Source organism: Typopeltis vanoorti, chromosome 9 (assembly GCF_054136105.1).
Source record: "Typopeltis vanoorti isolate ZY-2024b chromosome 9, IOZ_Tvanoo_1.0, whole genome shotgun sequence".
NCBI lineage: Eukaryota > Metazoa > Arthropoda > Arachnida > Uropygi > Thelyphonidae > Typopeltis > Typopeltis vanoorti.
Window position 1 is genome coordinate 31,637,999 of NC_143557.1, and position 21,495 is coordinate 31,659,493.

Here is a 21,495-nt window from a genome sequence, read left to right on the forward strand (position 1 = left end):
CAACAGTTGGAAAATTTTACATATAAAGCATGTGATTTTGCATGTTGGGTGACGAATTTGTACATCACTTCATTCCTTTCTCCTCTTCAACATGAATTGACTCTTCTTGGCAATTGGCGAGCAATGGCTTTCGCTTTTGTGGTCACACAACAGGTTTACTAATAACTTTTTTGTGGGTGGAAATCCACATTAAAAAAAGAAAAGAAAAGAAAAGAAATCGGTAATAATTTTTTAATAAGTTGCAATAAATAATAATAACAATTATTATTATTATTAATTAAGTAAAGAAAATACTATACCAAATAAATTTTGATTTACACACTTCGAAATGAAACAAGTTTATCATCTGAATAAAATATCCTGAACAGGAAAAAAAAATTTACAAGAAAATGAGAACTTACAGTTGCCCACAGAATTCAATCTTTTTTTTGTTTGAAAAGCATCACAAAAGTATGCTAAAACTCCCAGGTCCAAATTGGACTCACACAGAATGACATGAGGTGCATCAGTGTTCTCTGGAAGCATATTGCCTAATATGCTACTTCCTTTATTTGCCACTCTTTCTATAGTCTCAGTTCCCCATGGAAACTGAAAAAAGCACCTCCCTCTGATGATCCGATTTTGCCTCACTAACATCTTCAATAAAAAACAAAGACGGGATACCTGCAAACTAGAAACAATGTCATCAGAAATTGTAAACAGGTCTCATTGGTAAGTACTATATAATGGATTCATAAAACTACATTAAATGTAGAATAAAATATATTTATTTATACTGCTAAAACAATTAGGGGTGTATTTTGGTTTTCTTGTAAATTATAAAGTTATAAAAATAATTTACAAATGTAACACAATTTGTAATAAATATTGATTATTTAAACAATATCTCATCAATTACACCCTATCCATAGTGACAGAAACTAAAATATCCCTAATTGTTTTGAGCAGTCTATATATATATATATATATATTTTTTTTTTTTAAAGTTACCAAACTAACATTTATTATACCCAAGGTAAAATACTTTCTACATATATATATACACACACACACACACATAGCTTTATAGAAAACACTTTATAGTAGGGGTTTTTCCTGCAAGAAAGTGTGGTATCTCTCCATAAAATGGACAAACCAGTTGCAGGACAAGGGCAACTGTAAACATAGGCAAACCATGAGGACAGGATTACTTAATATGTATGTGTGCTGCCTTAACTGAAAGATTATTTTGGCAATATGATAAAATGTGCACAAATGGAATTCCAGACTGTGTGAATTAAGTATGCATTCCCTCCCATATAACTGCATATTAATCATTCTTGAATTGTCCCCACATGAAATATTGCAACAATTATGATAAAAATGAACTGGTTCAAGTGAGGCTATACTAGTAATATCTCTTAGAGATCTCAATTATTTTAAGTTGCTTCCTCTTCCTTCCAATACCTGAAACCATTGCATAAATAGTGGACAACCCATCTGCTGTGAGGAAAGTTATTTCAAATAAATACGTAACCAGGATTAGTTCACTATAATGATGATTCATGACAAAGGTAATGTACAGAAATGGTTCATTATAGAACAAGATTCACTTTAGTGAATTTTGAGGGAAAAGTATTTTCCCTTATGATTGGTCCTCCAGAATAAATACCCTGAATTATTGGCAGTTATTTCGAACATTCTTATTCATCATCTCTTCCATAAGATTCCTAATCATCTTCATTCAACTAACCCTGCAGTGCTCAAACATTCTTAGCTTGAAGATCCATTTTTTTATTCAAAGCATTGCTTTTTACTGCATAATTCCATTTACTCCAATTGTAAAATACTCAAGTTGGGTAGACACGTTCATTCATGCAATTTTTAATGGCAGCATTAGTGATCTTTGTTTTGAATCTCTTATATCAACAGATGTGTAAAAATAATTTGAAATGTGAAACTACCTAAAGATAACTATTCATGGATGGGTCCATTAAAGTTTTTGGCTACACAACGATAAGAGGATGGGGAGAAGAAAAGAAGAGGAAAGGGAAAAGAAATTCAAAATAAAGCACCACCACTCAGAGATTACAATTACAGCATCACTATGATGTGGAATGAAAATAAATCCATAAAAAAGAAACCTGTAATGTATTAGGAATTATGCAAGTGATCTTCCATTACTCATAATCAAATTCCTGACATGTACCCTCAAGGGGTGTACAGAGTATGATAGTACTACATGAAAAATTTACATCATTACTAACTTCTGATCAATAATTTTCATTGTGGACACAATAAACAGTTGTGTCCACGTGAACAGCGCGTTGAGTGCTTCAGGCTTTCAGGGGTGACTGAAGAAAAGGGTTGATTACCGTGTGTTGGTAGCAGGTTTTGGGAAAGACGATAGAGTTCTTTTTTTAATTTTTTCGAACTTTTTTCCATCTGTCGGTCTCGTATTTTTTATTATTTTTTTTTTCACCCTGAAGCCTGAAAGCACTCAACGCGCTTGTCACGTGGACACAAACTTCGCTATTGCTTCCCAAATAAAATACCTAGTGAGGATATTATGATCCAGATTCGGAGCACGGAATCTGCCACCTTCCACATCAAAGTCGCCAACAGTGTAAGACTGGATGTAGCCTGTGTCCTTTCCAAAGCAAGACCACCAAAAACCAACATATCAAACAAGGAATATAAAGCTCTACAGGAAATGAAGAATAATAAAGAATTAGTTATCATCAAAGCGGATAAGGGTAATGCAACTGTAAGTACTTAACCAAAAGGACTACACAGGTAAGCTGAATGTTCTTCTAATTAGATCGGGCCACTTACCTCCCTATCAATTACAATCCCACCAACTCTCTAATTAGAAAACTTCACAGGCTCCTTAAGAGAGTCACTTCTTGGCCTGTAGAAGTTACCAACAGATTAAAGCCGTTTAACTCTATACCCCCCCCCCCCCGTATTTACGGACTCCCAAAAATACACAAAGAAAATGTGCCATTACGTCCCATAGTGGATGGCATTGAATTCCCCCACATACAAACTAGCTAAACATTTGGCCAAAGAGCTCACACACTATACTGGCAACACACCATCACACATAAAAAACTCAGCCCATTTCAAAGCCAGCATAGAAAACCTTACACTCCAACATACTGACATAATGGTCAGCTTTGAATGTGGTCCTCTTTATTTACAAATGTCTCACTCAAGGAAACTTTAGAGCTGATCCAAACTAAATTTTTCTCCCGATATCTCAGCCTTATTTTCAGTTCACAATGAACTCAGGCTATTTCGTTTTGGCAGGGGAAAATTCTACAAACAAATAGAGGGGGACAGCCATGGGTTCACCACTCTCCCCCACCATTGGCCAATTTCTTTATGGAGACCTTTGAAGAAAAAGCCTTAGCCTCTGCCCCACAAAAACCAACCATATGGCTTCGCTGCATTGATGATGTGTTCGCTATTTGGCCACATGGCTCTGAAACACTTCTCTCCTTCTTAACACACTTAAACAACCAACACCCCAGAATCAAATTCGACTCTGGAAAAAGAGGAAAACAACAGCCTCCCTTTCCTAGACACACTAGTCACCCGCCAGCCTAATGGATCCTTGGTTTTCTCAGTCTACAGAAAACCCACCCATACAGGCAGATACATTCACCAACAATCCCCCCCCTCCCCCCCCTCCCCTCACAACAATATGGAGTAGTGAAAACACTATACAACAGGGCTAAACTAATCTGGTCAAACGACTGGAACACTGTGTTAATAATAACCAGTCCATGTCCTGAGCAGAAATCCAACAGGTATTTCCCATTATTATTAGCTTTGCTCGTTTCTCCAAATTTTCTCGAAATATTTTTGTATGTCTGACAATCATTTCCTACTCTGCTGTTTAGATCCCAACAAGGACCTACTTTTCAGACCCTTCACTTTAATAGACCCTTCAAATGTGGGACGATAGGCATAAATAAGTCTCATTGTCCAGTTCCCCATTCTCATATTTGCCCACATCACTCTACTTGAAATTGTCTGCCAGTCAAGAAGATTAGCGTCGTATTTAGTGTTCAATAGCATGGCTACTCCCTGTTTTCCTTGATTGTCATTGCTTGAATATAACATTTTGTATTTACCGCTCAGAAAGATCTCAACAGTTTGTCTTTTTTGTTTCAGTCACTCCTATTATGTCGATCTGGTACTTATCCAATTCCTCAGCCAGCTCCATTTCCTTGCCATTCTGGCTTCTTATGTTGATAGTACTGACCTTGAACTCTGGTGATGTTGAGTTAAGGTGTGTTTTAGAATTTGATAAAGTAGCTGACTTTTCACTGTTTGCCCTGGTTCCCCTGGAGAAAACAACGAGGGTCCCGTTTAACCGGGCGACACCCCAGCTGGAAAGAAATTCTGTCATGTTGTACTATCATTGTATATTGTGGTTTAAGCTAATAAGAATACAATTTGGTCGGCTAAATCCCAAATTGCCAGCCCATCCTTGTTCGTTCAGTATCTAGGTAGATATCTAACAGGACTCACCACATGAAGGTGAGGATTGGACGTTAGATCAGTAGTCCTAGTCGGTTCTCTGCATTCCTTTAAAGGCTATGCAGAGGTCTCCTCTCAGTTATACAGCTTTGACCCTTAAGCACCCACTTCCATTATTGATTTCATTAATTTATTTGCAAATGTTAAAGTAATTAATTGTAGAATTATGGCTGTGTTTATCTGTAATAAGTATATACATGCAGGTTGATTCCCTATTGATGAAATTCATTAAATAATTAAAAAAAACTACATAACTAATAACAAGAAGACAAGTGTTCTCTGCCAGGTTGGAAGGAAAAAGACCCAGAGGAAGACTAAGAGATATAGGTGGATTGATACAATAAAAAGTGCATTAAAAGATAAAAATATAAGATCTGATAATGTTGGAGTCTTGACAGATAACAGATTGATTTGGAGGAAAATTGTTGATAGGAAGTTAGTAATCATGTAAGTTCTTCTTCATGCAGTTTCTATTATAATAGTGTTCAATTGTACATGTCAGGAATTTGATGATTGATAATAACTAATAATTTTACTGCATTGCTTGCTCAACTTAAACTTTAAATTTAAAGTGGATATTAAATCCAGCATTATTTCAAAGCTGAATGTAGAAACTATGAAAATTATATTAAAAAAAAAATTTGACCAGAGAGCTTATACACTCGCCGGCATTCATGAGTTGCCCTAGTGCAGACCACTTAGAAGATATGAGCTCTTAGTCGAGCGTCCATATATTCGCCTTCTATTGATCCATTTAAATTCTTTAAATTTAATAGTTAAGTCATAGAAGTATTCAAATTAATTCACTATTCATGTTTGGGAAGCTTACAATATTCATATATTTAAAACTTACAACTTTAAATGCATGCAAGAATATAATAAAACATAAAAGTCAAAATAATCTAAAATGTGAAAACAGAGATTTTAATAAATTACCTTAGTTAAAATCTAACATGTAAATACAAAATAAATTCATTAAAAGTGGATTCAAAATAATAAAATACACTCGGTATTGAATCTGATAATAAGAAATGCATATATATATAGTGAGTTATATAGAATCTAACCTTACAAAAATCTGACATAACATATACTCTGACCTGGTTAGCAATGATAGAAGTAAATGAAAACAGGCAGACAAAATGTAAAAGCAATGAAGGAAAAAGATTTTGGATGGAAGTGGACAGAAGGAATAGAAGCAAAGTATAGTTGCTGGCATACAGCGAATGCAATGCAAGACTTGGAACAAAAGCAAGTATCTTTAATGGGGCTACTTGGAATGTAAGAGGATTGAATAAATGTGGGAATTGGCTAATGTGATGAAAGAGATGAAGAGATTGAATATTAGTATTACTAGGAATAAGTGAAAACCTTTTGGAAAGGATCATCAGATTTTGAGTCGAAGCTTCCAAAGATGGAAACATAATCTTTGATAAGGAAAAGATAAATGGAAGATGGCTGGAGTACTTATCAGATCTCTATGATGATGATAATAGGAACAGAGTAGGTGATTCACGACACCTTAAGTTTTGAACATAACAACAGATACCATTCTACCAACAGGAAAGGAGATAGAATATGTAATTAAGAATCTTTCTAATAATAAATACCCTAGGTGTGATAATATCCTGGCTAACGTGATGAAAGAGATGAAGAGATTAAATATTAGTATACTAGGAATAAGTGAAACCTTTTGGAAAGGATCATCAGATTTTGAGTCGAAGCTTCCAAAGATGGAAACATAATCTTTGATAAGGAAAATATAAATGGAAGATGGGTGGAGTACTTATCAGATCTCTATGATGATGATAATAGGAACAGAGTAGGTGATTCACGACACCTTAGGTTGAACATAACAACAGATACCATTCTACCAACAGGAAAGGAGATAGAATATGTAATTAAGAATCTTTCTAATAATAAATATCCTAGGTGTGATAATATCCTGACTGAGCTGCTGAAAGCTTTGACTGGCAATAATAACAACTATTTAGTGGAATCCATTCAGAACATCTATAAAACAATAGAATTACCTGAAGTTTTTACAACATCTATCTGTATACCAATTCCAAAGAAAAATAATGCACAAAATCGCGAAGATTACAGAACTGTGAGCCTAATATCCCATGCATCTAAAATTATTTTAACCATTGTTAAAAAACAAACTGAAAGAGCCTTAATAGGTGAATTGAGTGAACAGAAAGGCTTCAGAAGAGGAATGGTAACCATTAATGCTATGCTGGAACTAAAATACTAATAGAAAGATCACTTGAAAGAAATAGGAACATTTACATATTGTTAGATCGTGAATGGGAGACTTTATTAAAATAAGAATCCCCCATACAGGATCTAACAAGATATATCTAACTGGAGGAACATACTTGTCCTTTTTGCTGTCAATCTAAATTTAGTAGAGAAATATTATCATGTCAAACTAGATAGAATATGATTAAAGAAAAAGTGTTAAGTCTGAGGCTTTCTACAATCTAAGACAATGTAACAGAATTAATGTAAATTGAAATATATGATAAAACTTCGGCAATAGCATAAAACTTGTGTAAATAAGAAAGTTAGTGCACTGAGTACACTGCTAACAAAAGGTCGAAGGTTACAGAAATACCATGGTCGTGACATAACACCCGTAGCTATAGAATTCATGGAAAAATGTTCATGGTGCGCATTCCTGAAAATACGACTCCGTAAGGTAACGAAATGACGTCACCGAGTAGGAACAAATAAGGAACTCCAGTGTGTGAGGTTCGAACTCAGAATAGAGGGCCCTGAAAAAAAAAAAATATATGCAGGTCTGAATCTCTCGTTTTTTCTGTTCCAGAAACTTCTCAGTGCCATGGGCAGTTCCTACGTTCCCGTTGTAGCCACTGGGATTTTTTTGCATTATTATAGTTACTTCTGTTAAATTTATTGTGTCTCTTTTAACATTTTTACTAACTTTGTTGTTTATTTACCAACCTTTAACTTGCTGGTAGCGCTTTTTAGCGCTACGGGATTATTTTAGAGTCTTCGGACTCTAATTCTTTTTTTTTCTTCTTTTTTTAGATGCAGAGACCAGAAATGAGTCGAGTAATCCTCATCCCCCCCTCCAGTGTAAAATCTGCTGTGCCATTGTAAAGTCTTACTTATTCTTCTTTGTTCTCTAAAATTTTCGTCTAGATACGCTTGTACTTAATGAATTTATCTCTAACACTTTAATTACCCTTTTTATATTAAATATTCTCTCTGGGCCGTTATTCACTCTTAAGAACGATGCTAGTGGATATAAGACAAAGGAATTGCTAATGGTCAACACCAATTCCTTTGTTTCAATACTGGATCTGATTCCTTTTTCAGATTCAGGGAAAATTTCTATTATCCTACGCCACCCTGAATTCTAGATTAACAAAGAGTGCAGAACCAAGGAACCAGAACACAGTTTAGCATACTATCTTATTTCACTATAACTTATTTATGCAGTTGTAGCCTCCCTATTTAACTTATCTCCCGCTATGGTCTGAATTTTATGAGAAAGTGCAATAAAGAAGAAAATCAGGCAAGTCACCAATTAAACTTAAAAAGCAAAACATTTAATTACAAATGAAGCATATTACGCTTTATGAATATGCATTAAATACAATTTCTAGGGAATGAGCATTAAATATTCAAACTCTCTATCTTTATCATAGCATACAAAACAAAGAATATATAGTTTACAATTTCTACTTGATAGATCAAACATACTCTTCTATACTCTTCAATACTAAAGGACATTTGCTAATTGAATTTCTAATTTAGCTCCACGTGCTCTTACAATAATTCTTTCACTAAAATTTCATAATCACTCTACTATAAAAGGAATATTATCTCTAGAGTCCTTCCTATAATTACAAACTTTCTTCTTATACACAATTGCTTATAAAAACATAGACTGTACATCACCAACTGCTGGGGAACTGTTTGGCCACTTCACATATTACGACTGGACAATCACTTTCGATTCCTGGTTCATTCTGCTTTTTCTGAGGTATTCTTCAAGGGTCTGAGCTGTACTTATCTCCGCCGCTGAAAGGAGGCATATGTTGTTCTCTGGTTAACTGGCACAACATCGTAATGATATCTCCGGAAATATCGGAGATTTCCTTCCGCTGGGCTGATCGCTGACCAGTAAACTTTCAAGAATTTTACGGCATAGTTCCTCAGTCTTTATCTAGTCGAAAAGCGGGGGACGAGAAGGAGCCACGAGGAGGTTCCAACACACCTGAGCAAGACCGCCAGAGCACGAGTCCCAGAGCATAAGAGTAAGAGAGTGTTTTAGGCACTGCAACGACTTTTTAAATCGCGCTACCGATTACTTCTACATCATCGTTTTCCTCCTCCCCCTTTTCCATGTCACCCTACTTCACCCAGTACTTAGTGCCACATACAGCATTTTAGCGTACTCTTCCGAGTTTGTGGGTGGGGGAACTGCATGCTAACCTAAAGGGTGCACGTGTACTTGTAGCACGTGTTTAGATTCCGGCCACTTTTACTTAATTGGATTATCTTTTCTCCCAGCAATTTGTAAGTACTTACACAAAAGCAGTTTAAGCATTTAAGCAATTTACAATATTTTACATTATAACATAAAATAATGAAAATATCCTGAATTTAGTAATATTTTGGTAAATTACAAGAATTTAGTTTATCCGATATATCAATATGTGATTCAAAATGCAAGCCCATGTTAATTCTGTAGGAAAAGTTAGTTAATTTTATTTTAGTTTCATTCAGAACTTAACACCAGGAGCCGGACCTTAGGAGTGGAGATTCCAGGATTGGAAGACCCCAGAGTTATAACTAGAGTTCTAAAGAAGACTGTAGGAGCACAGAATATCTTCTCCTTCACCACCTACGGAGGAGGTCGATTTCTGTTTGTTGTAAAGAACATGACGACAAGGGATAAACTCTTACAGGGCTTCCAAGGGAAGCAGGTGACCCCACCATGTTTGGGTCCCAAGTGCACCAACTAAAAATCAGCCGCTTACCCATGGAGTACATCGAAGCCAGAGACGATGTGCTCATCCAAATATTCAACAAGTGGGGGAAAGTGAGCAACATTAAGAAGAGCGTCTCCCAGGAAGACCCCGCCCCTGGTACTCCAGCGAAGTCACCTTCACCATGAACATGCAACAGCCTGTGCCAAACCTTGTCACAGGCTGTCGCACGTCGCGTGTAATGGTGAATTATCCCGGAGTGCAGAGACTGTGTCTGCGATGTGGCTCAACAGACCGTCTGGGGAGTGACTGCCCCCGAGCCAAGTGTTTTAACTGTGTCGGCATCAGGCACATCTCTAGCCAGTGCCCGCACCCCTGCCGAAAGTGCTCCAGCATGGAGCACAAAATAACATCATGCTCTCTGCACGGGGTGCCGATCAAACCGTTAAATCTACAGCCTGCAAGAGACGCCGGTGAATTTCCGGTATTACCCACCACCAGCAGGGAGAAAACATTTTCCCAAACCATTCTGGGAAAAATAAAGAAGTGTCCTGCCCCAACAATAGCAGAAGAAATTGTTTTTACCCCTCCAGCAACAACATCAGCTGAGGAAACAGTCTCCCCCTGGGCCACTTCCACTGCCATCATCGGAACAAGAACAAACAGCCAAGGGTAGCACAGAAGAAGCAATGGATAGCACAATACCAGCTATCTCCCCCCCGCCTCAACAACATCAGAGGAAGCTTCTTTTGTTGACGCTTCCCAGACCTCCCCTGCAGTAGCCAGCATTCCTCTCCCTGCAGAAGAAAAGAAGACACAGGAGGGGGGCACAAGATCTTCCACCTCCTAAAGAACTTCCCAAAAAAAAAGGAAGGAAGCGGCTTCCCAAAATCAGAGAAGAAACATCACCGAAGCCACTCCAAAAGATATACGGACTCAACAACATCTGAGTCCGAAATGGAGGTGGAAACCCCTTCCAAACATAAAGAGTGTCAATTCAAAAATCAAAAAATTTACCCGCTTCCAGTTTAATCTATATGACTTTGAAACTAAAGACAACAAGATCATCAGGTTTAAGATCAAGAACATTCGCCACAAGTTCAAAGTTCTCTCGAACTCATGCACAAAACTGGAAGCCGGTTTGCAGGGCGCCGGATATTCTACCCCCCCCCACACACACACACAGATTGAGTTGAGTCTCTTACAAAATACGTAAAACAACTACAACTCAAAGATCTAGGCCGGGTTTAACAAACTAAAACATCATAATTCCCCACCCCACCCCTTCTGTGTTGCCTCTCTTAACATCAGAGGGCTCCATTCACCATCAAAACAAGAGGAGGTTTGGAAGCTTATACTAGCCTTTAACATCCGGCTCATGTTCCTGCAAGAGACTCATTTCTTCCATTACTGGGACATGCAGGAACTGAGCCATAAGTACCCCATCACATCTTTTTGGAGCTTCAGCACAAGGAACAGCACCGGGGTCGGGGTATTTATGCTAGCACCCACTCCTCGGAGCCTTCCATAACATCCAGAGGGATACAGAAGGGAGAGTCCTTGCCGTCGACTGGAAGTACCGGGGTTGTATCACTAGATGCATTAACATCTATGCCCCAGCAAATGCAACATCAACCCAGCATTCTTCCAGTTGCTCCATACATACTTGTATGGCGCCCATCACGTCATCTTGATTGGGGAACTTTAACTGTGTGGCGGACCCGGCCTATGATAAAGTAGGGTGTAATCCAAACGCAGGTACAGCTGGCTACAGGAATTTGGAAATCCACCTCAGGAATCTCCAGTTGACAGACATCTGGAGGGCTCACAACCCCTACTGTCGGGATTATACTTGGATAGGCCATGGCATCGGCACACGAATCGACCGCCTCTATTTGTCACCTTCCCTTGTCTCCAGAGCCGAGACAATAAGGCACGTTCCAATTAATTCTTCCATCTCGGACCACAAATTAGTTGTGCTCACGTACCATCCACTTGAAACTGTAGTTGGTCCGGGCCCCCTGGAAGTTACCACCAGACTTCCCGTCCCTGTTCTCAGCCAAGCTTAACCAACTGTGCTGCACCTGGAGCATCGCTGGCTGGGACGGGGACGCGTGGGCATGACTGAAAGCTAACATCAAAGAAAACATGATAAAATGAGGCCAGGAACGTGCCTTCCTCAGAAGAGCTCCACTCTGTGACCTCTACAAGGAGAAGCTGGTTCGTGGCCAGCCAACACTTTCCATGTCACAACGCCATCCGTGACATTAATCTCGACATTGAATTGGAGAGACAGAAGCAGGTGGAAGAAAAGAACATTAAGATCCATCTCCACCTCCGCTTGGAAGACTGGCAATCGGCCGCGTTTTACAACAGGCGTTTCGTCCGCCTCCAGCAGGAGCGAACCATTACCACCATCACTGAAGGCGAGTGTAACCACACCACTACATCTAACATCCTGAACGCCTTTTGCGGGTACTATATCAACCTCTACCAAGGCAACAGTACCCCCCAGGATTACTCCTGTTGGAGTATTGACCCCTTCCCTGTGCACATCCAAGCTGGGTTGGATGCACCCATTACAGCGACCGAAATAACATCAGCCTTCAAGCAATGCTGTACAAAGAAAGCGCCTGGGCCAGACGGATTAAGCACAGAACTCTACCGAGAGGCCTGGGACCACATCCTCCCCATTCTCGTGGCAATATTCAACATGTTCCTTACAACGGGGAACATGCCACGGGAATTTCTGGAATGCATATCATCTTCATCCTGAAGACCAACAGGGACCCTTCCAACATCAAGAACTGGCGCCCAATCAGTCTGTCGAACACGGACTATAAGATCCTCACCCGTGTTCTCAACAACAGACTAAAGATCGGGATGAGGTACTTCATCAAAAGTACACAAGTGTATGGTGTTCCTGATCGATCAATGGAGTTCAATCTCATCCTCATCAGAGAACTGCTACGTCTAGTTAACATCAAGAACTACTGTGTGGCATTGTTGACTATAGATCTCAACCGAGCGTCCGGCACTCCTTTCTCTTTAACATCTTGGAGAAAGTTGGGGTCAGCAGTGGACTCCTTAACAGAGGAGGCTACAACAACAGCTCCACTCGCCTCCTCATTAACGGACACCTATCTGATCCCATTACCATCCAGAAAGGGGTCAAACAAGGGTGTCCCCTTAGTCTGCTGCTCTTTGCACTAGCCCTTGGACAGTTCCTGCGGGCTGTCAACAACTCTTATGCGGTTAGAAAAATTCTGCTTCCTCTCACCACAGATGATTCCAAGGTCTCAAAGTCCCTAAGAGTGCCCACCACGTCATCCATGTAGGTGGATGACGTGGTGGACACTCTTAGGGACAATGACTCCATACTAAACTTCTACAACATCCTAGAGAAGTTTAGTGTTGGGGCTAACATCAGCCCCCCCCCGACAAAACCAAGATCAAGACGTATGGAGTCTGGGACCTGAACAACATCCCTGCAGGTCTCATCCCTACTGCCGACCCCCCTCACCATCTTAGGGGTCCCGTTTGAAGAACAGCCCATGCTCAACATAGAACATCTCGACAACAACCTGTGGAGAGATTCAAGGACTAGAAAAATGGACAGCTGTCACTCTCCTCCAGGGCCTCTGTCATCAAGACCATCATATGCCCTGCACTTCAGCACGTCCTAAACATTCCCCTCCCTTCTTCTTCTTTTCTACTGGGGCACTCTGACCCCACCATTTTTTTCAGTAGGCCAATGATGAGATCCCCCCCCCCCCTTTACTTTTACCCCTGAGCCCATTTTGGGCAGTTCCTATGCTCCCGTAGCAGACTAGCGTATCCCGGCTAGATGAAGCACCAGGTTACGGCAGAATAAAAGTGCAGGCCATTGGCGAGAACGTGCCGATGTTTGGAAGTTGGAGTGAGCACCAAAATTCGTATCGTGCAGGTGAATCCCATGTGGTGACAGGTTATGGAAGCAGCAACATTCCGCCACAAAGAAACAGACGAAGGAATTGATGTGACCCAAGCAGTGTAGATAAGTACTTTCATTTTCATACCCATATTATTTGATAATAGTGAGTGAAAGAGTTTAAGATCTTCAGTGAAAGGAAAGTGAACTTTGATACCTAAGAACGTTCAGGAACAATCAAAGAAATCTCATTAACTATCTGTCTGAGAATCCTAGTGTTATGTGATTTCAACGGAAGTTGTAATAGAATCGATAATTGAACTTATATATGCCTTTAGAGTTTAAACAAATGTCTTGTGCCAGACGAGCACCATCTCATGTCTGACTAATGTGAAACTTATTAATCAGATGTCTTAAATGTAATCAAGACTTGTGTATATTAAGTATGAGAGTTGAGTGTGAAACTTTAAACAGAACTTACCTTAGTATTGCTTTAATATCTTATTAAATGTTTGTAAGCTCTTAGTTATTCAATAAACATGTTTTATAAAGTATGTGTATTCTGACCATGATGACTGACTCACCACTCATTAATTATCAAACCTATAAGTGTGGGAAATATCCAGGTTAAAAATAAGAGTGAAGGGGCTACACGACTGCTAGGCTAGGATATTTACAGTTTCCTAATAAAATTAGATGTCAATGGCACTTTATTTCTGTGAACTTTCCCAGGATAAGACAATTCTATCCTTAGACCCAGGCTGGCGCAGCAATTAAACAAATAAATTTCCCTGAGCTCGAAAAGGGGGCTTCTCACAGAAATCAAGTTAATAGAATATCCTAGAGGCCTTACAGAGAGAGAAAAAAGATAAGAGAAACTAAAGTCAAAGCATAGTAAAAGACACGAAAGAACAAAATATAACAATATGCTCCATAGACTTTCAGAAGACCAGGTAAAACATAATAAAATGTTCAATATATTAGATAAATTAGACATATTTCATATTGAAAAGAATAACACGTAAGAAAGTTTTAAAGCAAATAAAAGTTGAGCAGCTCTCAGATGTGAACTGTAAACTAAAATACACAGAGATTATTGAAGAAAAAATGAATGAGTTTGAGAACAGGAACCAAACCTTGGAGATTCAGTGGCAAGCCTTGAAGAAAACCCTGATTGATTCAGCCAGAGAGGTATGTGGTGAGGTTGTCTGCAAGGATAGAAAAATCAAAACTCCGTGGTGGACACAGGAAGTAAAGGAAAGAAGAAAGCATATCAAAAGTTCCTGGCAAATAAGTCAGCTTTTGCTCTTACAGAATACAGAGACAAATGTAAGAATGCAAAACACTGTGCAAAACTAGCTAAACAAAAGTCATGGGAGAACTTTGACAATAGTATAGAAAATAAATATCAAGAAGGTGGTAAGATATTCTGGAAGTTGTTGAAGAAGCTTAGAAATGGAGGAAAGAGTGCTGTAAAAGGAGTTATAGATGATAAAGGTGACATGAAAATGGGAGAAAAAGATATCCTTGAAGTATGGAGTAATTACTTTGAAAAATTGCTAAATCAAACAAGCAGTGATAATAGTAGTAGTAAAAAACACTCAACATGCATTCAGTCAGGAATACATATCCATACTTGAAGTAGAAAAAAACATCAAAGGCATGAAATGTGGAAAGGCAGCAGGAGTAGATGATATTCGACCAGAAATACTGAAGTATGGTGGTATAAAAGTCTTACAGTGGCTGCACTGCATAGTTCAGAAGGCCTGGACAGAGGGACGAGTTCCCGATGATTGGAGTAGAGCTCTCATAGTACCCATATATAAAAAGGGAAATAAACCTGAATGTGAGAATTACAGAGGTATTTCCCTACTGAGTGTTCCTGGCAAGATCTATGCAAGTATACTTAAAAATAAGAATAGCCATAGCTAAAGATGCCTTCTGGAAAAATAAAGACAAAAAAAGAATGATAAGAACATTAGTGTGGCCAATTTTCACATATGGAAGTGAGACCTGGATATTTAACATGTTCGCTGCCAACTACGAGTATACTCGTAGTGGGTAAACCTGCTTCACAAGCCAGCTACGAGTATACTCGTAGGACGCTTACCGCCGGGAACGAGATTATTTTAGTGACCTTGAAGAAGTGAAAATGCTTGGCTTGTGGGGCTAGCTTCAAAACTATGTATTCTCATAGACCGTATATGCTCTGTACAAGCCAACTACGAGTATACTCGTAGGACGTTTACCTCCGGTAACGAGATTATCGTACTGACCTTGAAGAAGTAAAACTGCTTGGCGTAGGGGAACAGACCATGCCAAAGTAGCGTGGCAGCGAACGTGTTAAGAAGAGAGTAAGACAACAGATAATGGCCTTTGAGATGTGGTGCTATAGGAGAACTCTGAAAATCTCATGGACAGAACATGTGACAAATACAGATGTCCTACAGAGAATGAAAACACAGAGATATTTATTACAGAAAATGATCCAGAGAAAGATGAGATTGGCAGGACATGTACTGAGAGATTCAGCAGGACACAGGATACTAACAGTTTTAGAAGGAAAAATTATGGGAAAAGGATTAATAGCAAAAAACGTAGGAAATGGTTTGAAGATATAAGATCATGGACTGGATCACATGGCTATGCAGAAATAAAAAGGAAAGCCACCAACAGAGAGACTGGAAGGACATGGTGCTGCACCCTCTCACTGAGGAAGCTACATGAAGAAGAAGAAAATTTTTAATGGGTGTTGGTGAAGCCATTTTATCCATAACTATTTTTTAAAGAAAGTTCATAAAATTGAGAAATCAAACAGTTGAAAGAAATGGAAGGGACCAAAAGGTATTCAATGTAAAAAATAAATAAAAATAAATTTAAAAAAAAGATAAAAATATGTCTAACTCAAGGCACTATACAGGCTTGTCTATATCAGGCTTTTACAAACATCCATGCTCCTAGTGGGATTCAAACCCACAGTCTATTGGTTGGAGAGCAGATATATGCTATCAACTCAGCCTAACCAGCAGGCAATATATAAAATTAATAAAAACAGAAATACTTAGCCCACCCATGATATGAGCATACTGCAGGTTTACAGCATACTACAGGTTTACAAAAGTCTTTCATGGATGGGAGCCACATAAAAAAAAGTGAAAGACAGCTAGAAGAAAAAGATAATTAATGTTTCAAAAGGGGCACTGTATGCATTTTCTATTATTAAATATCTGCCAAATGAGAGGATGCACCCAGTTTGGTTTCCTGGAGAGAAGATGGAATGACAGAAGGGAGTACAGTTTGTGAATGTGTGGGTCAATCTGAAGGATGGATAGAACACAAGTATGAATATGTATGCTTCTGTGGTTTAACAGTGCTGTAGTAAGCTTCCAGTATTGAGATTGTTTTTAAATAAATAACAAGTCCAATAAAATAAACAAATATAACCCTTCATAAGTTATCAGACTTACATCATTAGGAGTACTAGCAAAAGTTATATGCAAAAAAGACCAGAAAAATTAATTATGCATAGAAGATGTTATCGAGCCTCTGTAGCTGTCGTTACAGATGAAACCCTTTGGTTAGAAAGACCTAGGTTTAATTCCTGTCCAAGATGTGAGGAACCTTTATCTAGTCTCTTTCGACTAAAGGTGAGTTAGCAGGTCTCAAAAAAAAAACCTACAGAGGTAGGTTCCCCCCCCCACCTGGAAACTTGGGTTTTACGTCCCCCAGAAGATGCAACAGGCCCCGTGAATACACGAATCTACAGACATAGGACACACCGGGAGGCATAGGGCCAACCACCTTATCCTCGAGACAGTCCCAGTTGTGAAGTCTACAACTAAGAACTTTAATGGTTTATGAAAGATTAAGAAGTAGAAGAATAGAAAATGTTATCAGAACTTCACAATTGGTACATAGAAACAAGCAACCAGAATAAAAAATAAACATTAAATTAATCACTGTATACACATTGGAACAATATTACACTGTTCCAATGTGTTCCATTGTTGATGTTACATTCTGTAGCATGCCACATGCTGTATCCTAGGTAGTCAGATTAATTCTTGAATCTGATGTAAGTCTGACAACTGATGAAACTTGTAGGGTTATATTTGTTTATTTTATTAAATTCATTATTTATCTAAAACATGTGATCTCAATACTAGAAGCTTACTACAAAGCATATGTATACCAGAGAAAAACTGCATTTCAATGGATTTGGTATGAGTAATCTAAAGAGTATTGGCAGAGGAGAGGAATAACAAAAAGAGGGTTCAAGATGAACAAAAGGTTTCAAAAAGAGGAGATAAGATGCAAATTAGCAGAAGAATTTGACAGAAGAGGCTGAAGGAGTGGTTGTAAAGGGTGAGTGAGAAAAGGGAAGTATGAGACCAGTAATGGGTCTGAGAAATGAAAATGAGGAAATGGGTGTGTAAGATGGACAGGAAAATGGAAGGGAAATCTGGGTGCACAGAGGAATTATGAATGGAGTGTGAATATTGGAAATAGCAGTAAAGCGTGTGCAAGTAGATGTAAAGAGTACAAGGCCTAGAGAAAACAGAATAGATTGTGATAAAAGAAGGGGGAGGGGTAATAACAGATTGATGCAGAGTCAGATTAACTGTTGAGAGTGACAGAACAGGACCAGTTACAAATCCAAAAGTTACTGTTTTGTTTATAAAGGCTGAATTCTGGCAAAAGTAATAGAAATAAGAGGTGAGATTTTGCTGCATTGATTAAGTCGATAAGTACAAAAATTGAGAGGGGTATGTGAAAGAAGATTGGATGAGGATGATATATTGTATTGATAATAAAAATAGAAAAAGAATGGTTCCTACTAATTACAATCATTATGGATGATTTTAATTATGGAAATATATGTGAGAATGAAAAGATAGCCTACAGCAGCAAAGGAAAATGAATTTCATGAGTTTCTGAGAAAAAAATTACCTTAGGCAGAATAAAACAGAGGATGTCACACATGACTGCCTAAAGCAAATTCACAGGGACCACAAGAACAGTATATTTTATAGCAGATAGTTGGCTATAGTAATTTCTTTTAACATAGCTTTTAACTTGTACTATCAAGCATTTTGTTGGAACTTTTCTGAAGTTTGTTATAGCTGTGTTCTATAGCAAAAATATTTTATTAGAAGCTAAACTGAAGACCCAACTATTGCTAAGGAGCTCATAGCAATGCTCGACAAAAACAGAAAGGAAAGATGGATCTCCACCATCCATGAACTTGACTTCTCCCATCTAGCCAGAAAAGCTGGTCACTTCTGAGAAAAGTGTGTGTGTGAGGGGAGGGGGGCAGAATCAACATCATAAAACTTCCCAGCTTTACCAGGAAAATAACTGTGCATCTTCCACCAGGAAAAATCTGAAGATGGCATCTGAGCTTCCTGAACTTGTACGCCCAGTTTCTCTTGAAAAGGTACAGGAAGCCTTAAAACTCACCAAGAATAGCAAGGCTGCAGGAGTGGATGGTATCCTGCTCGAGTTTCTAAAACACCTCAACCAAAGAGATCAAACATGGCTGGCTGCCCTTTTCTCAAAAATTATAACTGGAAAACTTTGGAAAACTTCCCGCCACCAAAACACTGGTGGGAAGCTGTTTTCTTGCTTTCTCCTTGCTTTCCTTCACCTTTAAGCTCTTTGAACGAATTCTCCTTAAAAGAATTTCACCATTCATCGAAAGAGCACTCCCGATTGAACAAACTGGTTTCAGGCCAGGAAGAAGTTGCTGTGATCATGTCCTGGCCCTGACAACACAGATCGAAACAGACTTCCAGAAGAAACTTAAATCCAGAGCCACTTTCATTTACCTAACATTAGCTTATGACACAGTCTGGATCAGGGGCCTCCTCCTAAAGCTAAGCAATATCTTAAGGTGCAAAACAACTTTCCAGCTTTTTGAATCCATTCTTTACAACAGAAAGATCCGGGTCCACCGATATGGACCCGGATCTTTCTGTTGGAGCAGACCAGATTTCTCCATAATGGCCTTCTACAGGGCTCTGTGTTATCCCCTTTACTATTTAACATCTACATGTCTGACTTGTCACATACCAGCTCAAGCAAATATATATACGCCAATGATCTCATGATCTTACACCAGTCTATCTCCTTTGCCAACCTGGAAACAACCTTGAACATCCTGGAGGTGTACTTCAAGCAGTGATACCTGAAGCCAAATCCAACCAAAACTGTGTCCACAGCATTCCATCTGCACAATGCAGAGGCAAATCGACATCTCAACCTCTCTTTTTGTGGCAAAATAGTAGAACATTAGCCTACCTAACATACCTTGGAGTGAGCTTGGACAGAAGCCTAACCTATAAAAGGCATATCACCAACCTGTCCAACAAAATTAAAATGAGAAATATCATCTCACGGCTTGCTGGAACAACCTGGGGTTGTGGTGCTGATATCTTAAGGTCATCTGCACTAGCCCTCGCATTCTCTGCAGCAGAATATTGTGCCCCTGTCTGAGAAAGAAGTGCACACACCCAGCTAAACTCTACCATGCGCACAATTAGTGGGACAGTGAGAAACACCCCTCTCCACTGGCTGCCTGTCCTAACTAACATTGCTTCACCAAATATATGGAGAAGACAAGCCTCAAAGTGTTGAGCAATCCGCTCCTGCACCAGACTCTCATAAATCCATCTAGTCTTTGACTAAAATCAAGAAACCCTTTATGGTCCATGGATGAACTCTCTTCAGTGCCTTACCATCAACACCTGACATGTGGAAAGAACAATGGTCCAACAATCTTCCAACAAATGGTTTCCTGAAAAGATCTCTGTGCTCCGCAGCCTGGTTTTGCCCTTCCTAGGATCACAGAACTAACCAGCGCAGATGTGGCTACCTCCTACATAAATGGAGACTGTCAGACCACTCTTATTGTGACTGCTCCCCTGTGGCCCAGACGATCACTCATATTGTGAATGACTGCCCAAGGTGCTAATTTCATGGTGGTGGCCTCCAGGATATCCACGAAGTGACAGATGAGGTTGTATGAAACCAGAAAGTATGACCCACTTTCTGGTCTGAACATTGACCTGTAGCTGCATTTGCCATAAGAATAAATAAATAAATAGCAAAAATTGACTGTATTTGTGAATGAAGTGTTGAATCTGCCTCCAAAAAATGACTATGAGATAAATACCTAGTGGCATTCACACATAAGAGGACTTTTGTGAACAAAGTATATACACTGTTTGGAAAGAAGTCAACAGACACTCCCACGGACAAGGTGCATTATGCCAAGTAACAAGTCGTGTTTGTAGCCGGTATAAATTGGAGGAATATGATGCTTCCAAATCTGTGCAACTGTGTCCAGGGTGAAATGGCTGCAAGGAGGGAACTGATGGAATTTGAAAGGGGCATTGTGACGGGATGCCATGTTGCAGGCCTATCTATTAGGCAAATTATTGACAAACTGGGCCATCCAAGGTCAACCAACCAGTGATACCATGCTAAGATGGAAGCAAAGGGAGCCAACTGTGAGTGCTATGCGCAGTGGATAACCCACCACACTCACCCAATATGACCACAGGATGCTATGAAGGATAATATGCAAAAACCACCACTCGTCAGCTGACACAATGAATGTGGAGTTCCGGGCATCGACTTGAACATGAATCTGCATAAAAACATTCAGAACCAAGGCTCACAACATGGGTTACCATGATAGGACTGCAATATGCAAGTCCCACATAGAGTTGGATGTGGAAGCTTGGAAAGCTATGTTATGGAGCGATCAATCTCTTCAAAACAAATAGATGGATATGGGTCAGATGAGGACAAGAGACATTTATCACACAAGTCTAGGACCTACATGCCCACAAGAAGAATGGTCCAGAATTCCCATTCATCTCTATCGTGCACTTGTGGAAAGTATGACCCATAAGATTATTAAAGTGGATGGCATGGCTGTTTGTTCCTCACACTATGGTGTCTGATGACTTCTTTCAAAGCAGTGTATGTGAATTACAAGGCAGGTCATTAGAGAAAAAGTGCTCAGGAGACAGTTTGAAGCAAAACCATGGGATAAGTCAGATAAATAAAGATCAAGCACAT

General features: G+C 39.2%; 1 protein-coding gene across 2 annotated transcripts in view; it reads right to left on the reverse strand.

Moving 5' to 3' along the window:
* Positions 1-413: 413 nt before the first annotated feature.
* The window catches only part of LOC150102954 (DNA polymerase subunit gamma-2-like), a 130,595-nt gene continuing 109,513 nt past the window's right edge, over positions 414-21,495 (reverse strand). For both annotated transcript variants that reach the window (XM_090398367.1, XM_090398366.1), the window contains one exon: positions 414-670. In XM_090398367.1, coding sequence (XP_090254493.1) covers positions 572-670 — 99 coding nt within the window. In that variant the 3' untranslated portion in view covers positions 414-571. The remainder of the gene's footprint in view (positions 671-21,495) is intronic.